The sequence below is a fragment of the Alosa alosa genome, chromosome 5, assembly GCF_017589495.1.
Source record: "Alosa alosa isolate M-15738 ecotype Scorff River chromosome 5, AALO_Geno_1.1, whole genome shotgun sequence".
Lineage (NCBI taxonomy): Eukaryota > Metazoa > Chordata > Actinopteri > Clupeiformes > Clupeidae > Alosa > Alosa alosa.
Window position 1 is genome coordinate 28,662,202 of NC_063193.1, and position 11,492 is coordinate 28,673,693.

General features: G+C 48.1%; 1 protein-coding gene across 1 annotated transcript in view; it reads left to right on the forward strand.

Moving 5' to 3' along the window:
* The window catches only part of pxnb (paxillin b), a 28,246-nt gene extending 16,760 nt beyond the window's left edge, over positions 1 to 11,486 (forward strand). The window contains exons 7-14 of the mRNA XM_048244549.1: positions 1 to 951; positions 3,146 to 3,412; positions 5,589 to 6,053; positions 7,311 to 7,457; positions 7,872 to 8,045; positions 8,284 to 8,365; positions 8,759 to 8,907; positions 9,853 to 11,486. The exon at positions 1 to 951 is cut by the window's left edge and continues 357 nt beyond it. Of these exons, the coding sequence (XP_048100506.1) occupies positions 1 to 951; positions 3,146 to 3,412; positions 5,589 to 6,053; positions 7,311 to 7,457; positions 7,872 to 8,045; positions 8,284 to 8,365; positions 8,759 to 8,907; positions 9,853 to 10,119 (2,502 nt within the window). The 3' untranslated portion in view covers positions 10,120 to 11,486. The remainder of the gene's footprint in view (positions 952 to 3,145; positions 3,413 to 5,588; positions 6,054 to 7,310; positions 7,458 to 7,871; positions 8,046 to 8,283; positions 8,366 to 8,758; positions 8,908 to 9,852) is intronic.
* Positions 11,487 to 11,492: the final 6 nt, after the last annotated feature.

Sequence of the window (11,492 nt, forward strand, 5' to 3'; positions counted from 1 at the left end):
GACCCACTGGTGGTGCTCACCCAGACGGTGGCCTCCTCGCCCGCCCACACCCCCACGCATGCCGGCAGTGCCGCCCCCACCCCTCCCAAAACTGGCACCCCTTCCCCCGCCTCCTCCAGCCCCCACCTGAAGCTGGAGCCCTTCAGCTCCCTCTCCACCCTGGCCCCGGCCCCCATCACCAAGTCCCCTAGCCCCATCCCCTCCCCGAAAAAGCCCCCCCCCTCCCCCGAGCGATGGAGTCCCCTGGTCCTCCCTGCAGTCAACGGCCTCTCCCCTTCCCCCAGAAGCCTCACCCCTCCTGTCTCAAAGTCTCCTGCTCCTGCTCCTGCACCTCCTCTCGCAGCTCCTGTTGTTGAATCTCCTGTCCTCTCCTCCTTCTCTCTCCTTCCATCTCTCTCTCTCTCCTCGCTGCCCTCCTCTAAGAGCTCCAACCCTCCAGGGGATCCCCCCGAGGCGGCAGGCCAACCCCAGCCTCACGCATCCTCGCAGCGGCACGAGGAGGCGCAGCCCTCACTGGACGAGGCCCTGGACAAGCTGCTGTCCATGAGCTTCTCTACCAAACCTGAGAACGAGGCTCTGATGTCGGCAATGCAGGGGTCCAAGCTTAGTGCTGAACCACCACAGGAAGTGTTCGAGGAGCCCATCATGCCGATGGACCGGCGGGACGTGCGACCCGACACCCAGCTGTCGCAGTCGTTGCCAACGGAGTCGGAGCTGGGCGACGGAGGACTGGACTACCAGTCGGACGCACGCAGTGACCTGGACTGGGCGGAGATGGAGCTGAAGATGGTGTACGACGGCGCCGACGGCTCCATGACTCCGCTGACCGAGGCCAGCTGGATGGACGAGTCGCTCACGCCAACGTCCTCCTGCCCCGGCACGCCCGACGGCCAGTTTGACCTCTACCCCATGCAGCCTCTCACGCTGGACCGAGTCTCCGCCTCCGGACACGTACGACATGCCACCCACAGGGCTTACCGCACACTGCCTGCTGCATGACCACTGGCAACTACCGCCTGGCAACTGCCGACTGATAGCTGCCGACTGACTGGCATTGGCATCTGTTGACTGCCTTTGGGCTGGTGTGTAGAGTAACCCAGCAGTACACCTCTGGTGTGTGACAGTGCAGTGTAGTGTAGTGTAGTGTAGTGTAGTTGGGTTTGGAGAGTCATTGGGTTTGGAGTGTAGTTGGGTTTGGAGTGTAGTTGGGTTTGGAGAGTCATTGGGTTTGGAGTGTAGTTGGGTTTGGAGAGTCATTGGGTTTGGAGAGTAGTTGGGTTTGGAGTGTAGTTGGGTTTGGAGTGTAGTTGGGTTTGGAGTGTAGTTGGATTTGGAGTGTAGTTGGGTTTGAAGTGTAGTTGGATTTGGAGTGGAGTTGGGTTTGGAGTGTAGCTGGGTTTGGAGAAGTGGTCACCTCTAGATGTCATGATGAGTGATGAGTGTAATAGGTGGGGCTATATGCACAAGAGCTCATCAACTCAACAGTTAACAGCAACTGAAGTGTAACACACACACATCAGTCAGAGTTGTGACTTATGAGTCCCGGCTGCAGATTCAGGCCTCCACCCTGAGGATGTGCTGCTTGTCCCTTATGGTCTGGGTGCATATTGAGTCTCATGGTCTGGGTGCATATTGAGTCTCATGGTCTGGGTGTATATTGAGTCTCATGGTCTGGGTGTATATTGAGTCTCATGGTCTGGGTGCATATTGAGTCTCATGGTCTGGGTGTATATTGAGTCTTATGGTCTGGGTGCATATTGAGTCTCTTATGGTCTGGGTGTATATGGAGTCTTATGGTCTGGGTGCATATTGAGTCCTATGGTCTGGGTGTATATTGAGTCTTATGGTCTGGGTGCATATGGAGTCTTTTGGTCTGGGTGTATATTGAGTCTCATGGTCTGGGTGTATATTGAGTCTTATGGTCTGGGTGTATATTGAGTCTTATGGTCTGGGTGTACAGTATATTGAGTCTTATGGTCTGGGTGCATATTGAGTCTCATGGTCTGGGTGCATATTGAGTCTCATGGTCTGGGTGTATATTGAGTCTCATGGTCTGGGTGTATATTGAGTCTCATGGTCTGGGTGCATATTGAGTCTCATGGTCTGGGTGTATATTGAGTCTTATGGTCTGGGTGCATATTGAGTCTCTTATGGTCTGGGTGTATATGGAGTCTTATGGTCTGGGTGCATATTGAGTCCTATGGTCTGGGTGTATATTGAGTCTTATGGTCTGGGTGCATATGGAGTCTTTTGGTCTGGGTGTATATTGAGTCTCATGGTCTGGGTGTATATCGAGTCTTATGGTCTGGGTGTACAGTATATTGAGTCTTATGGTCTGGGTGCATATTGAGTCTTATGGTCTGGGTGCATATTGAGTCCTATGGTCTGGTGTATATTGAGTCTTATGGTCTGGGTGTATATTGAGTCTTATGGTCTGGGTGTATATAGAGTCTTATGGTCTGGATGTATATTGAGTCTTATAGTCTGTGTTTATACTCATGGAAAGACACACATTTCATACATGAAGGAGGATTGTGAGGACAATTTTCCTCCTCATTCTCCCAGATTCCCAACATGTGTGTTTAGCACTAAATCACAGATCCCACTTAACACTTTAAGGAGTAACAACATTTGTTGAAGTTGAAGTATCATTGATTGATGTTGTTTTGGACACTTTACTTAAAGTTTGTAGATCTTGATCCAGCTTTTGTTTGTGAGTTTGCATGTGTGTGTTGCTTAATTCACCTGTTACACTTTGTTCAGTTTAACTGCGTGGTCTAAGCTGCACAGCCATTGGCTTATGCTGGATAAAGTGTGCTATGATTGGCTAATGCTGAAGTAGAATGCATTTCTGATTGGCCCATAAGAGTATGGACTGGACTGGAGTGGACTAAGCTGTAGCATGATGGGCTTTCACAGGAGTGGAGTGTGCTATGATTGGCTTTTAAAAGAATGTGCTGCTATGTGATTGGCTCATACTGAATTGGAAAGCGCTGTGATTGGCTTGTGCTGAAGTGAAATGCACTTTGATTGGCTCGCCCCTGGATTGGAACTCACTGTGATTGGCTTGCGTTGACGTTGGCTTGGACTGCGCTACGCTTGAATCACCCTCTGAACCCTCACAGCTTCTCTCCTTCCCGATCAGCTCAAGTCTGTGATCAGGCGTACGAAGGAGACGCCCAACGTGCACCCCATGTACCGAGAGAACCATCCACGGCGTAAGATGGGGCCACTCATCTACCACAAGAGCAACTCACAGGACCGGCTCATCGAGGAGCTGCAGGGCAAGCTGGGCATCAGCCGCAAGGAGCGGCCGCGCAAGCAGCCCGACGAATGGCTCACAGAGGGCGTGATCGTCATGAACAACCCCAAGCGTTCGCGAGAGGAGCGCAACGGTCCAGACGTAGACAAGGTAGAGGAGGAGGGAGAGAGAGAGAGAGAGAGAGAGAGAGAGAGAGAGAGGGAGAGGGAGAGAGAGGGAGGGGAGCATGGGAGGAGGGAGAGAAAGAAAGATGGAGAGAGTGGAAGAGAGTGGAAGAGAGTGAGAGAGTGAGGAGAGAAACAGGGAGGAATTGAGGTGTGATCACAACCTCAAACACTTGTAAGAGGACTGCACCAGATGAGGATAAGGTAGAGGAGAGAGAGAAGAGAGAGAGAGAGAGAGAGAGGAGGTCAAAAGAGGAAAAAGGTACCCAGATAGCAAACATACACTGGGACGGAACTGGGCCACACCTACCACAACGTCCAGCATGGATCTGCATAATGGACCTGATCCGGCGTCCAAACGCACATCGGTCCAAAATTGGTCTGGATCCGTTTGACAGATCTGGTACCAATAAGGGCTAAGACTGGCCCAGTTCCGTATGGTTGTCTGTGTTACTGACATGTTCCAGTTCTGTTTATCATATGCAATACGGGTCCGTTTATTGTGTGTGGTACGGACCCGTTTATCAGACATCAGCCGGCTTTATTTAACATGTGAAATGTGATTGGTAATTAGGGCTAATTATCCTGAAAAATCTGTTTGCTACACATTTGCTAACAGGTTAGTTATAGGTTCACCCAGGCTAAAGTTCGTAACGTTTTCCCAACAGCTCAACTGATAAACATAAGCTAGGCTACAAACACAAGGGGGGTAAAAAAACTTTACACATAAGTGTCTTATTATTTTTTTTATTCAACAACCTGGCTGTAGAAGTGCAATCCCAGACAAAGTTTAAGTCGTGTTATTCCACTGTTCCCATCAATATTCAGGCTGTCTTCCTTAGTCATCTCCATGGTCAATCTGAAACAACACAAAATAAACATCAACCATTTATTCCTTTTTTTGCAAATAGGCTAAGTCACAATTACACTCGTTTTTTTTATCATCAGTGATCCTGTTAAGCGTTATCACTGTTTTTCCAAAATAGTTATTGTGATGGCTGTTTTGCTTAAGTTAAGCTAGTTGTTGTTGCTGGAAAATAATAGTAAAGTTATCAATCGTTCGGTTGCTTGTTGTTGTCTCTGAATAAACCAACAGAGATAAAAAGCAGATACTACCTTGAAAAGTTGGCCTGTCCTAGTCCAACCCCAGGCTGGCAAATCATGTCAAAAGATTGATAGTGAGCAAACCAAAGATCCTTGATTAACGTTACTGCTTGGACTTCTGCATGCGTGGCAAGAATATGGGGTTGTCTCATAGCACTGTTTGATCTGACACAAACAACAATTGACTACTTTTACCACTGCTAGGTAATAATAAAAATAATGAAACGAGCATATGATCAATATTGAGCCAACTATATCTTCTTTTCCAGCCTTACTGTAGAAATGAAGTGACCATGGGAACATAGTGCACCCCATGGTCTCTAAATTTGTGCCATTCAAAATGCCTTTTTTTTTTAGCAGCCAGTTGACAAATGAAGTAGGGAAAGGACAGTCAATTTAGCAGAATCAGCACCTTAATTAATATCATTACCACCTGGGTCTGCTGTGAAAAATGGTCCTTCGGCTCATATCCATTATCACAGGTTTGGGCCAAATCAGTGTTTTGTATTTTAAACGCATCTCCTGACTTCCAGTTGAGTTGCGGAAATCGGACCTGGGACAAATCTGTAAACCGGTGATAAAACAGCATTGCTAGCAGAGCTGACACCTGGATCAGGAGCAGACCTGGCCCACAGTCAGATACCGTATGTCCGCTACAGGCGGATCTAAAGGCTTTTATGCGGATCCGGCCCAAAGGAAATTGCTATCTGGGTAGTAGTGGAGGAGGTAGGAAAGGGGTATGTTGGGATGGACAGAGGAGTGGACAGAGAGATGGAGAGAAAAGAGAGATAGAAAGGAAGTAGAGATAGAGAGGAAAAGATTGTAACACCAGATCCATCAGGTCGTCATCATCATTATAGAGCTACTTTCATTTCTAACTGCTTTCATTGTTCTGTCCTGTTTTCAGTGTTTCTTTTGAACTTTTGGTCTTGTTCTGATGATAATCTTTCCATTCCTTTCCTGCTCTCCTCTTCCTCCTCCTTCTCTCCTCCCCCTCTTCATCCCTCCATCTCCTCTTCCTCCCCCTCTTCCTCCCTCCATCTCTCCTCTTCCTCTAGATTATCATTCCTCCTGATTCTCCGCTCCCTCAGCGGAAGGTTATCCCTCCCCCCCTCTCGCCCCCCACCCCTCGCCGTGAGGAGCCCAAGAGGCCCCCCCCAGTCAAGCAGGTCCCCCCGCCCCTGCCACCACCACCCCCACCTGCCCCCTCCCCTCCACCTCCGCAGCAGGAACCAGCACCACCCCCGGTGGAACCTCTCGTTAAAAAAGTGGAGCCCCCCTCACCCCCTCCAGTCCAGCGGAGACCCCCGACCCCCCCAATGCCCCCGACCCCTCCGGCCTCTGTGCCCGTGGAGCCCCCTGCCCCCAAACCTACCTCACGCCCTCCGCCTCCTCCGGTGCAGGCCCCTCCACCCAGAGAGCCCACCCCTCCTCCTCCCGCGCCTGCCCCCAGACAGCTGGTGTCGGTGGGGAGCCAGACGGAGTATGACCCCCTCTTCCCTCCCATGCAGGAGTGGAGCTCAGTTAAGACCCGCTGGTTCTGCGGATCACTAATGTCCAGCATGAGCACTTTAAGCACGCTGAGTTAGAGCAAAATGCTGACGTTTGTTTTCGTGAAATTTTCTGTTGTTAGCAGTTGTTACCGGATATAGCAGTACCAGTTTGTAACAAAGCATTACCCAGTATTCTACACAAACAAACATCACAGCAACATAGTGACAGATAGAGGCTGGACACTATTGTCTACTACGACTGATTTAATGAGACACAAACCAGACAGAACTGCTAATAAACAGAGCGTATCTATGGCTCTTATTTACTGTAAATAAGGGCAGCCAACTTGGAATTCCGAACTCGGGATACTCTGGGCTCCAACGAGCTGACATGTCAAGATACAACTTCAGGGGCATTCCATTTGCAACTTACTGTTAGTAGCTCAGGAAAACAACTCTGTGACCAACTCGAGTAGACAAATGGAACACAGCAATATGGAACACGCGAGTTTCAAATGAGGGAGGGAGGGGCGAGCTAGCTCTCTGTTTTGTTTGAACGTCAACAGAAGTGACATTACCCAATATCACTTAGAGCACCTTTAACTCAGTGTGTTTAAAGGTTACTAATGTGTCCACCCAAGCTGGTGGTATGAGTGAAGGGGTACTGTTGCCTGTGTGTGTGTGTGTGTGTGTGTGTGTGTGTGTGTGTGTGTGTGTGTGTGTGCACGTACGTGAGTGCTGGCCTCTGTGTGGATCCCTGTGCCAAAGGGGCTGGGTGAAGTGGGCAGGAAGATCAGGCAGTCTTGACCTTTGACCTTTCTGCTTGAAAAAGAATCAGGTTACCACAGATGGACAGTGTCCATTACAGGAAACTGAAGGATTTTTTAAATGTTTTTTTTGTTTGCATGTAGATATTTGACTGATTAACAGTAGGCAAAGGTTCAAACTGATTTTCCAAACAGAAAGTCAGTTGCTGATGTGGACTTGTGAAGGAGTTTAACATGTGTGATGGAATGTTTGTTTTATATAACTGACAAATGGCTGCATGTTTGCAATCTGCCCCAATGACCTCATCTAACGAGCAGTGAACTCAAACACATGGCTCAGATTGCTGATGGCTTGTTTACGTATTGTATTATCCGTGTTTGTATGCACAGCTGCATGTCCAGTATCTGTGTGTGTGTGTGTGTGTGTGTGTGTGTATGTCTGATTTTTTGTGCATGTGTTTGTGTGTGTGTCTGGTTCTGGGCTTCCTGTTTTGTGACCCTGACTTCCTGTGCTGTGTAGATTATGGCCCAGGGGAAGGGCTCCCATCCGCAGGGTAATAAGCTGGACACCATGCTGGGCAGCCTGCAGTCGGACCTCAACAAACTCGGGGTGCAGACCGTGGCCAAGGGTACCTGTGGGGCCTGCTGCAAGCCCATCATTGGCCAGGTGAGGGCGCTGGTGCTCAGTAAATCAGCTTGTGAGCAGGAACATGATTTACCAAGCCAAATAACTTCCAGTGAAGGACATGATCAGATTATTTGAACACCAGCTTGTTGCGTGAATGTCAAGTGGTTCAAGTTCAAGCCTTGAGACATATAGTATGTTGCCATATGAATCAACACATATATTGATTCATATATATTGTGGAATATTGTGGAAAAATATGTAAAGTTTAAAGATTTTTTTGTCAATGGTTCCAAACCATGGTGTGTTTGTGTCTTCATTCTGCCTTTTGTCTTGTTTAAGGTTGTCTAGCTGCACGTGTATGAAATGTTACATATATTATGTGTGTTTTGCAGTTGGTGACAGCCATGGGCCGTACGTGTATGAAATGTTACATATGTCATGTGTGTTCTGCAGTTGGTGACAGCCATGGGTCGCACGTGGCACCCAGAGCACTTTGTGTGCACACACTGTCAGGAGGAGATCGGTTCCAGAAACTTCTTTGAGCGCGACGGGTTGCCCTACTGTGAGAGAGACTACCACCACCTCTTCTCCCCCCGCTGTAATTACTGTAACGGACCCATATTGGATGTAAGAACCACACACACACACACACACAAATACATATATCCATACGCATATTGTACATACATTAAGACACACACACATACGCATCCTCTCGCTCACAAATAACCACACACACACACACACACACACACACACACACACACACACACATAAGACACACACACTCACAAAAAATGCACACAGTTACAGTACATTCATAGTGATTTTTGCTAATACACTTGCTAAAACATGTTTGTCACAGAAAGTGGTAACTGCCCTGGACCGGACGTGGCATCCAGAGCATTTCTTCTGTGCACACTGTGGATCTTTCTTTGGGCCTGAAGGTCAGTGTTTCCCATTCCAGCAGACTGAGCCCTTAACACAGTGTCTGAGGCCAGTAATAAGCGATGACCAAGTCAAGTGTCATACAGTATGTGTATGTGTGTTTACGTTTGTTTTCGCCTACACGTGTGTGTCTGTGTGTGTGCGTTCGCCTACATGTGTGTGTCTATACACATGTCCACGTGTGTGTGTGTTTACGTTTGTTTTCGTCTACACGTGTGTGTCTGTGTGTGTGTGTGCGTGTGTGCGTTCGCCTACATGTGTGTGTCTATATACATGTGTGTGTGTTTGTACACGTGTTTGTGTTTGTCTACATGTGTGTGTCTATATACATGTGTGTGTGTTTGTACACGTGTTTGTGTTTGTCTACATGTGTGTGTGTGTGTGTGCCACAGGCTTCCATGAGAAGGATGGAAAGGCGTACTGTCGGAAGGACTACTTTGACCTGTTTGCGCCCAAGTGTGGAGGCTGTGCCCGCGCCATCCTGGACAACTACATCTCAGCGCTGAGCTGTCTGTGGCACCCAGAGTGCTTCGTCTGCAGGGTGGGTGTGTGTATGTTGGTGTTGGTGTGTGTGTGTGGGTTTAAGTATTAATACTCTTTTGATCCCGTGAGGGAAATTTGGTCTCTGCATTTATCCCAATCCGTAAATTAGTGAAACACACTCAGCACACACACACTAATCCCAGCGCAGTGAGCTGCCTGCAACAACAGAGGCACTCGGGGAGCAGTGAGGGGTTAGGTGCCTTGCTCAAGGGCACTTCAGCCATGTTATGCCCCTTGCTCAAGGGCACTTCAGCCATGCCTACTGGTCGGGGTTCGAACCGGCAACCCTCCGGTTACAAGTCCGAAGCGCTAACCAGTAGGCCACGGCTGCCTCTAGTGGTTAAGGAGCTGGGCTAGCATGCAGTAGTAGTGTAGTGGCTAAGGAGCTGTGCTAGCATGCAGTAGTGTAGTGGTTAAGGAGCTGTGCTAGCATGCAGTAGTAGTGTAGTGGCTAAGGAGCTGTGCTAGCATGCAGTAGTGTAGTGGTTAAGGAGCTGGGCTAGCATGCAGTAGTAGTGTAGTGGCTAAGGAGCTGGGCTAGCATGCAGTAGTAGTGTAGTGGCTAAGGAGCTGTGCTAGCATGCAGTAGTGTAGTGGTTAAGGAGCTGGGCTAGCATGCAGTAGTGTAGTGGCTAAGGAGCTGGGCTAGCATGCAGTAGTGTAGTGGTTAAGGAGCTGGGCTAGCATGCAGTAGTGTAGTGGTTAAGGAGCTGGGCTAGCATGCAGTAGTGTAGTGGTTAAGGAGCTGGGCTAGCATGCAGTAGTGTAGTGGTTAAGGAGCTGGGCTAGCATGCAGTAGTTGTGGGTTTGATTCCTGGCTGCCTCCATTGTGCCCTAAGTTGCTCTGGGGAAACTGGCCCTTGACATAATAATTGCCAAATGAATTAACATGAATGAGCCATGTGTTGTCTATCTTGTTGTTGTTATTGTTGTTGTCCAGCAGGAGTGTTTCACGCCCTTCGTCCACGGGAGTTTTTTCGAGCACGACGGGCAGCCATTCTGTGAGGTGCACTACCACGATCGGCGCGGCTCGCTGTGCTCAGGCTGCCAGAAGCCCATCACGGGTCGCTGCATCAGCGCCATGGCCAAGAAGTTCCACCCCGAGCACTTCGTCTGCGCCTTCTGCCTCAAGCAGCTCAACAAGGGCACCTTCAAGGAGCAGAACGACAAGCCATACTGCCAGGGCTGCTTCATCAAGCTCTTCAGCTAGAGCCCAACACCACTGCATCGACCTGCGCTAGTGTGTGTGTGTGTGTGTGTGTGTGTGTGTGTGTGTGTGTGTGTGTGTGTGTGTGTGTGTGTGTGTGTGTGTGTGTGTTTGTGTTTGTCTGTGTGTGTGTGACAAAGGGCTTGAAAGCCGGACTGTCTGGACATGAATGGTCACCTTAGTTGTGACTGTGATAAGAATTGCTGTGTGTGTGTGTGTGTGTGTGTGTGTGTGTGTGTGTGTGTGTGTGTGTGTGTGTGTGTGGGGACATGTGTCGTGACTGTGATAAGAATTGCTGTAGGTATGTGTGCATGTTGATTCAGGATGTGGTTGTGTGAAGGTATCTTCAACAAACAACCAATAGAAAGTTGCGGTGGTGTGGTGGTGTGAGGAGGTGTATTTGGGTAATGTTGATGATGATCTGTGGTCTCTGCTCTCTGACTGAATTTTCTACTGATTGCCTAGGAAGGTTTTGATCATGAGAAGTATTCATGGCTGAACACTGTAAAAATGTTTATCACTAATATGAAAGGTTTGATGCTCACTGGCTGAGTGTAACTTGTATGAAATCTGCTTGTTGATTTCCCACGTGTGCAGTTTGTGTTCTGCGAAGAATTGTCCTTTTGGTGAACTTTGCTTGAAGGTTTTGAAAATCCACATTAGTATTTCAAACTGGCCACGATGTTAACAAAACGTGATGACCCAACCCTTACACAACCTGTTTGCACAAACACACACACACACACACACACACACACACACACACACACACACAGGTATTCTCTTCAGGATGAGTTATGTGATCATGTCCTTCTCCATGAGCATATGTGAGATTATAAAGACGATAGATTAACAGTAAGGAAGGGCATGTCTGTTCCTTCACATTAGAGACACGTGTTCTAGGTTACAGTCTGCAGGCAAATCATGGAGACTTTTTCCACTACATTTTTTGTACTGTTATAACTTCCTAATAACCACTCAAAATATGATTACATCTTCCTCTTGTCTCTTGTAACACTGATGCCTTTAAACGGCGGGAACTTCATCAGCTGATGTTAGTCCTCACACACTAAAATATATATGCTCATATTCTTTCCATCTCAGAGGTAACACAATACTGCAAAACTGAAACTGCTGTTTAGCTGAACATTTTCCATCACTGATACGTTTTCTTTTTTGTTTGTTTGTTTATTGTTTTAGTGTGCAAGTCTTAACCATGTTGAGTGTTGTTGAAATCCTCCCAGGAGTATTTGAGTGACATGGCTGTTTGCGAAAGCCATTGTATGTAACAAAATATTAATCTGCATTTATCTTAAAGCAGCACCAAAAAATTAGATCCTTGAAATCCTTGTATTCTTCCAAATTGTGCATTTAAT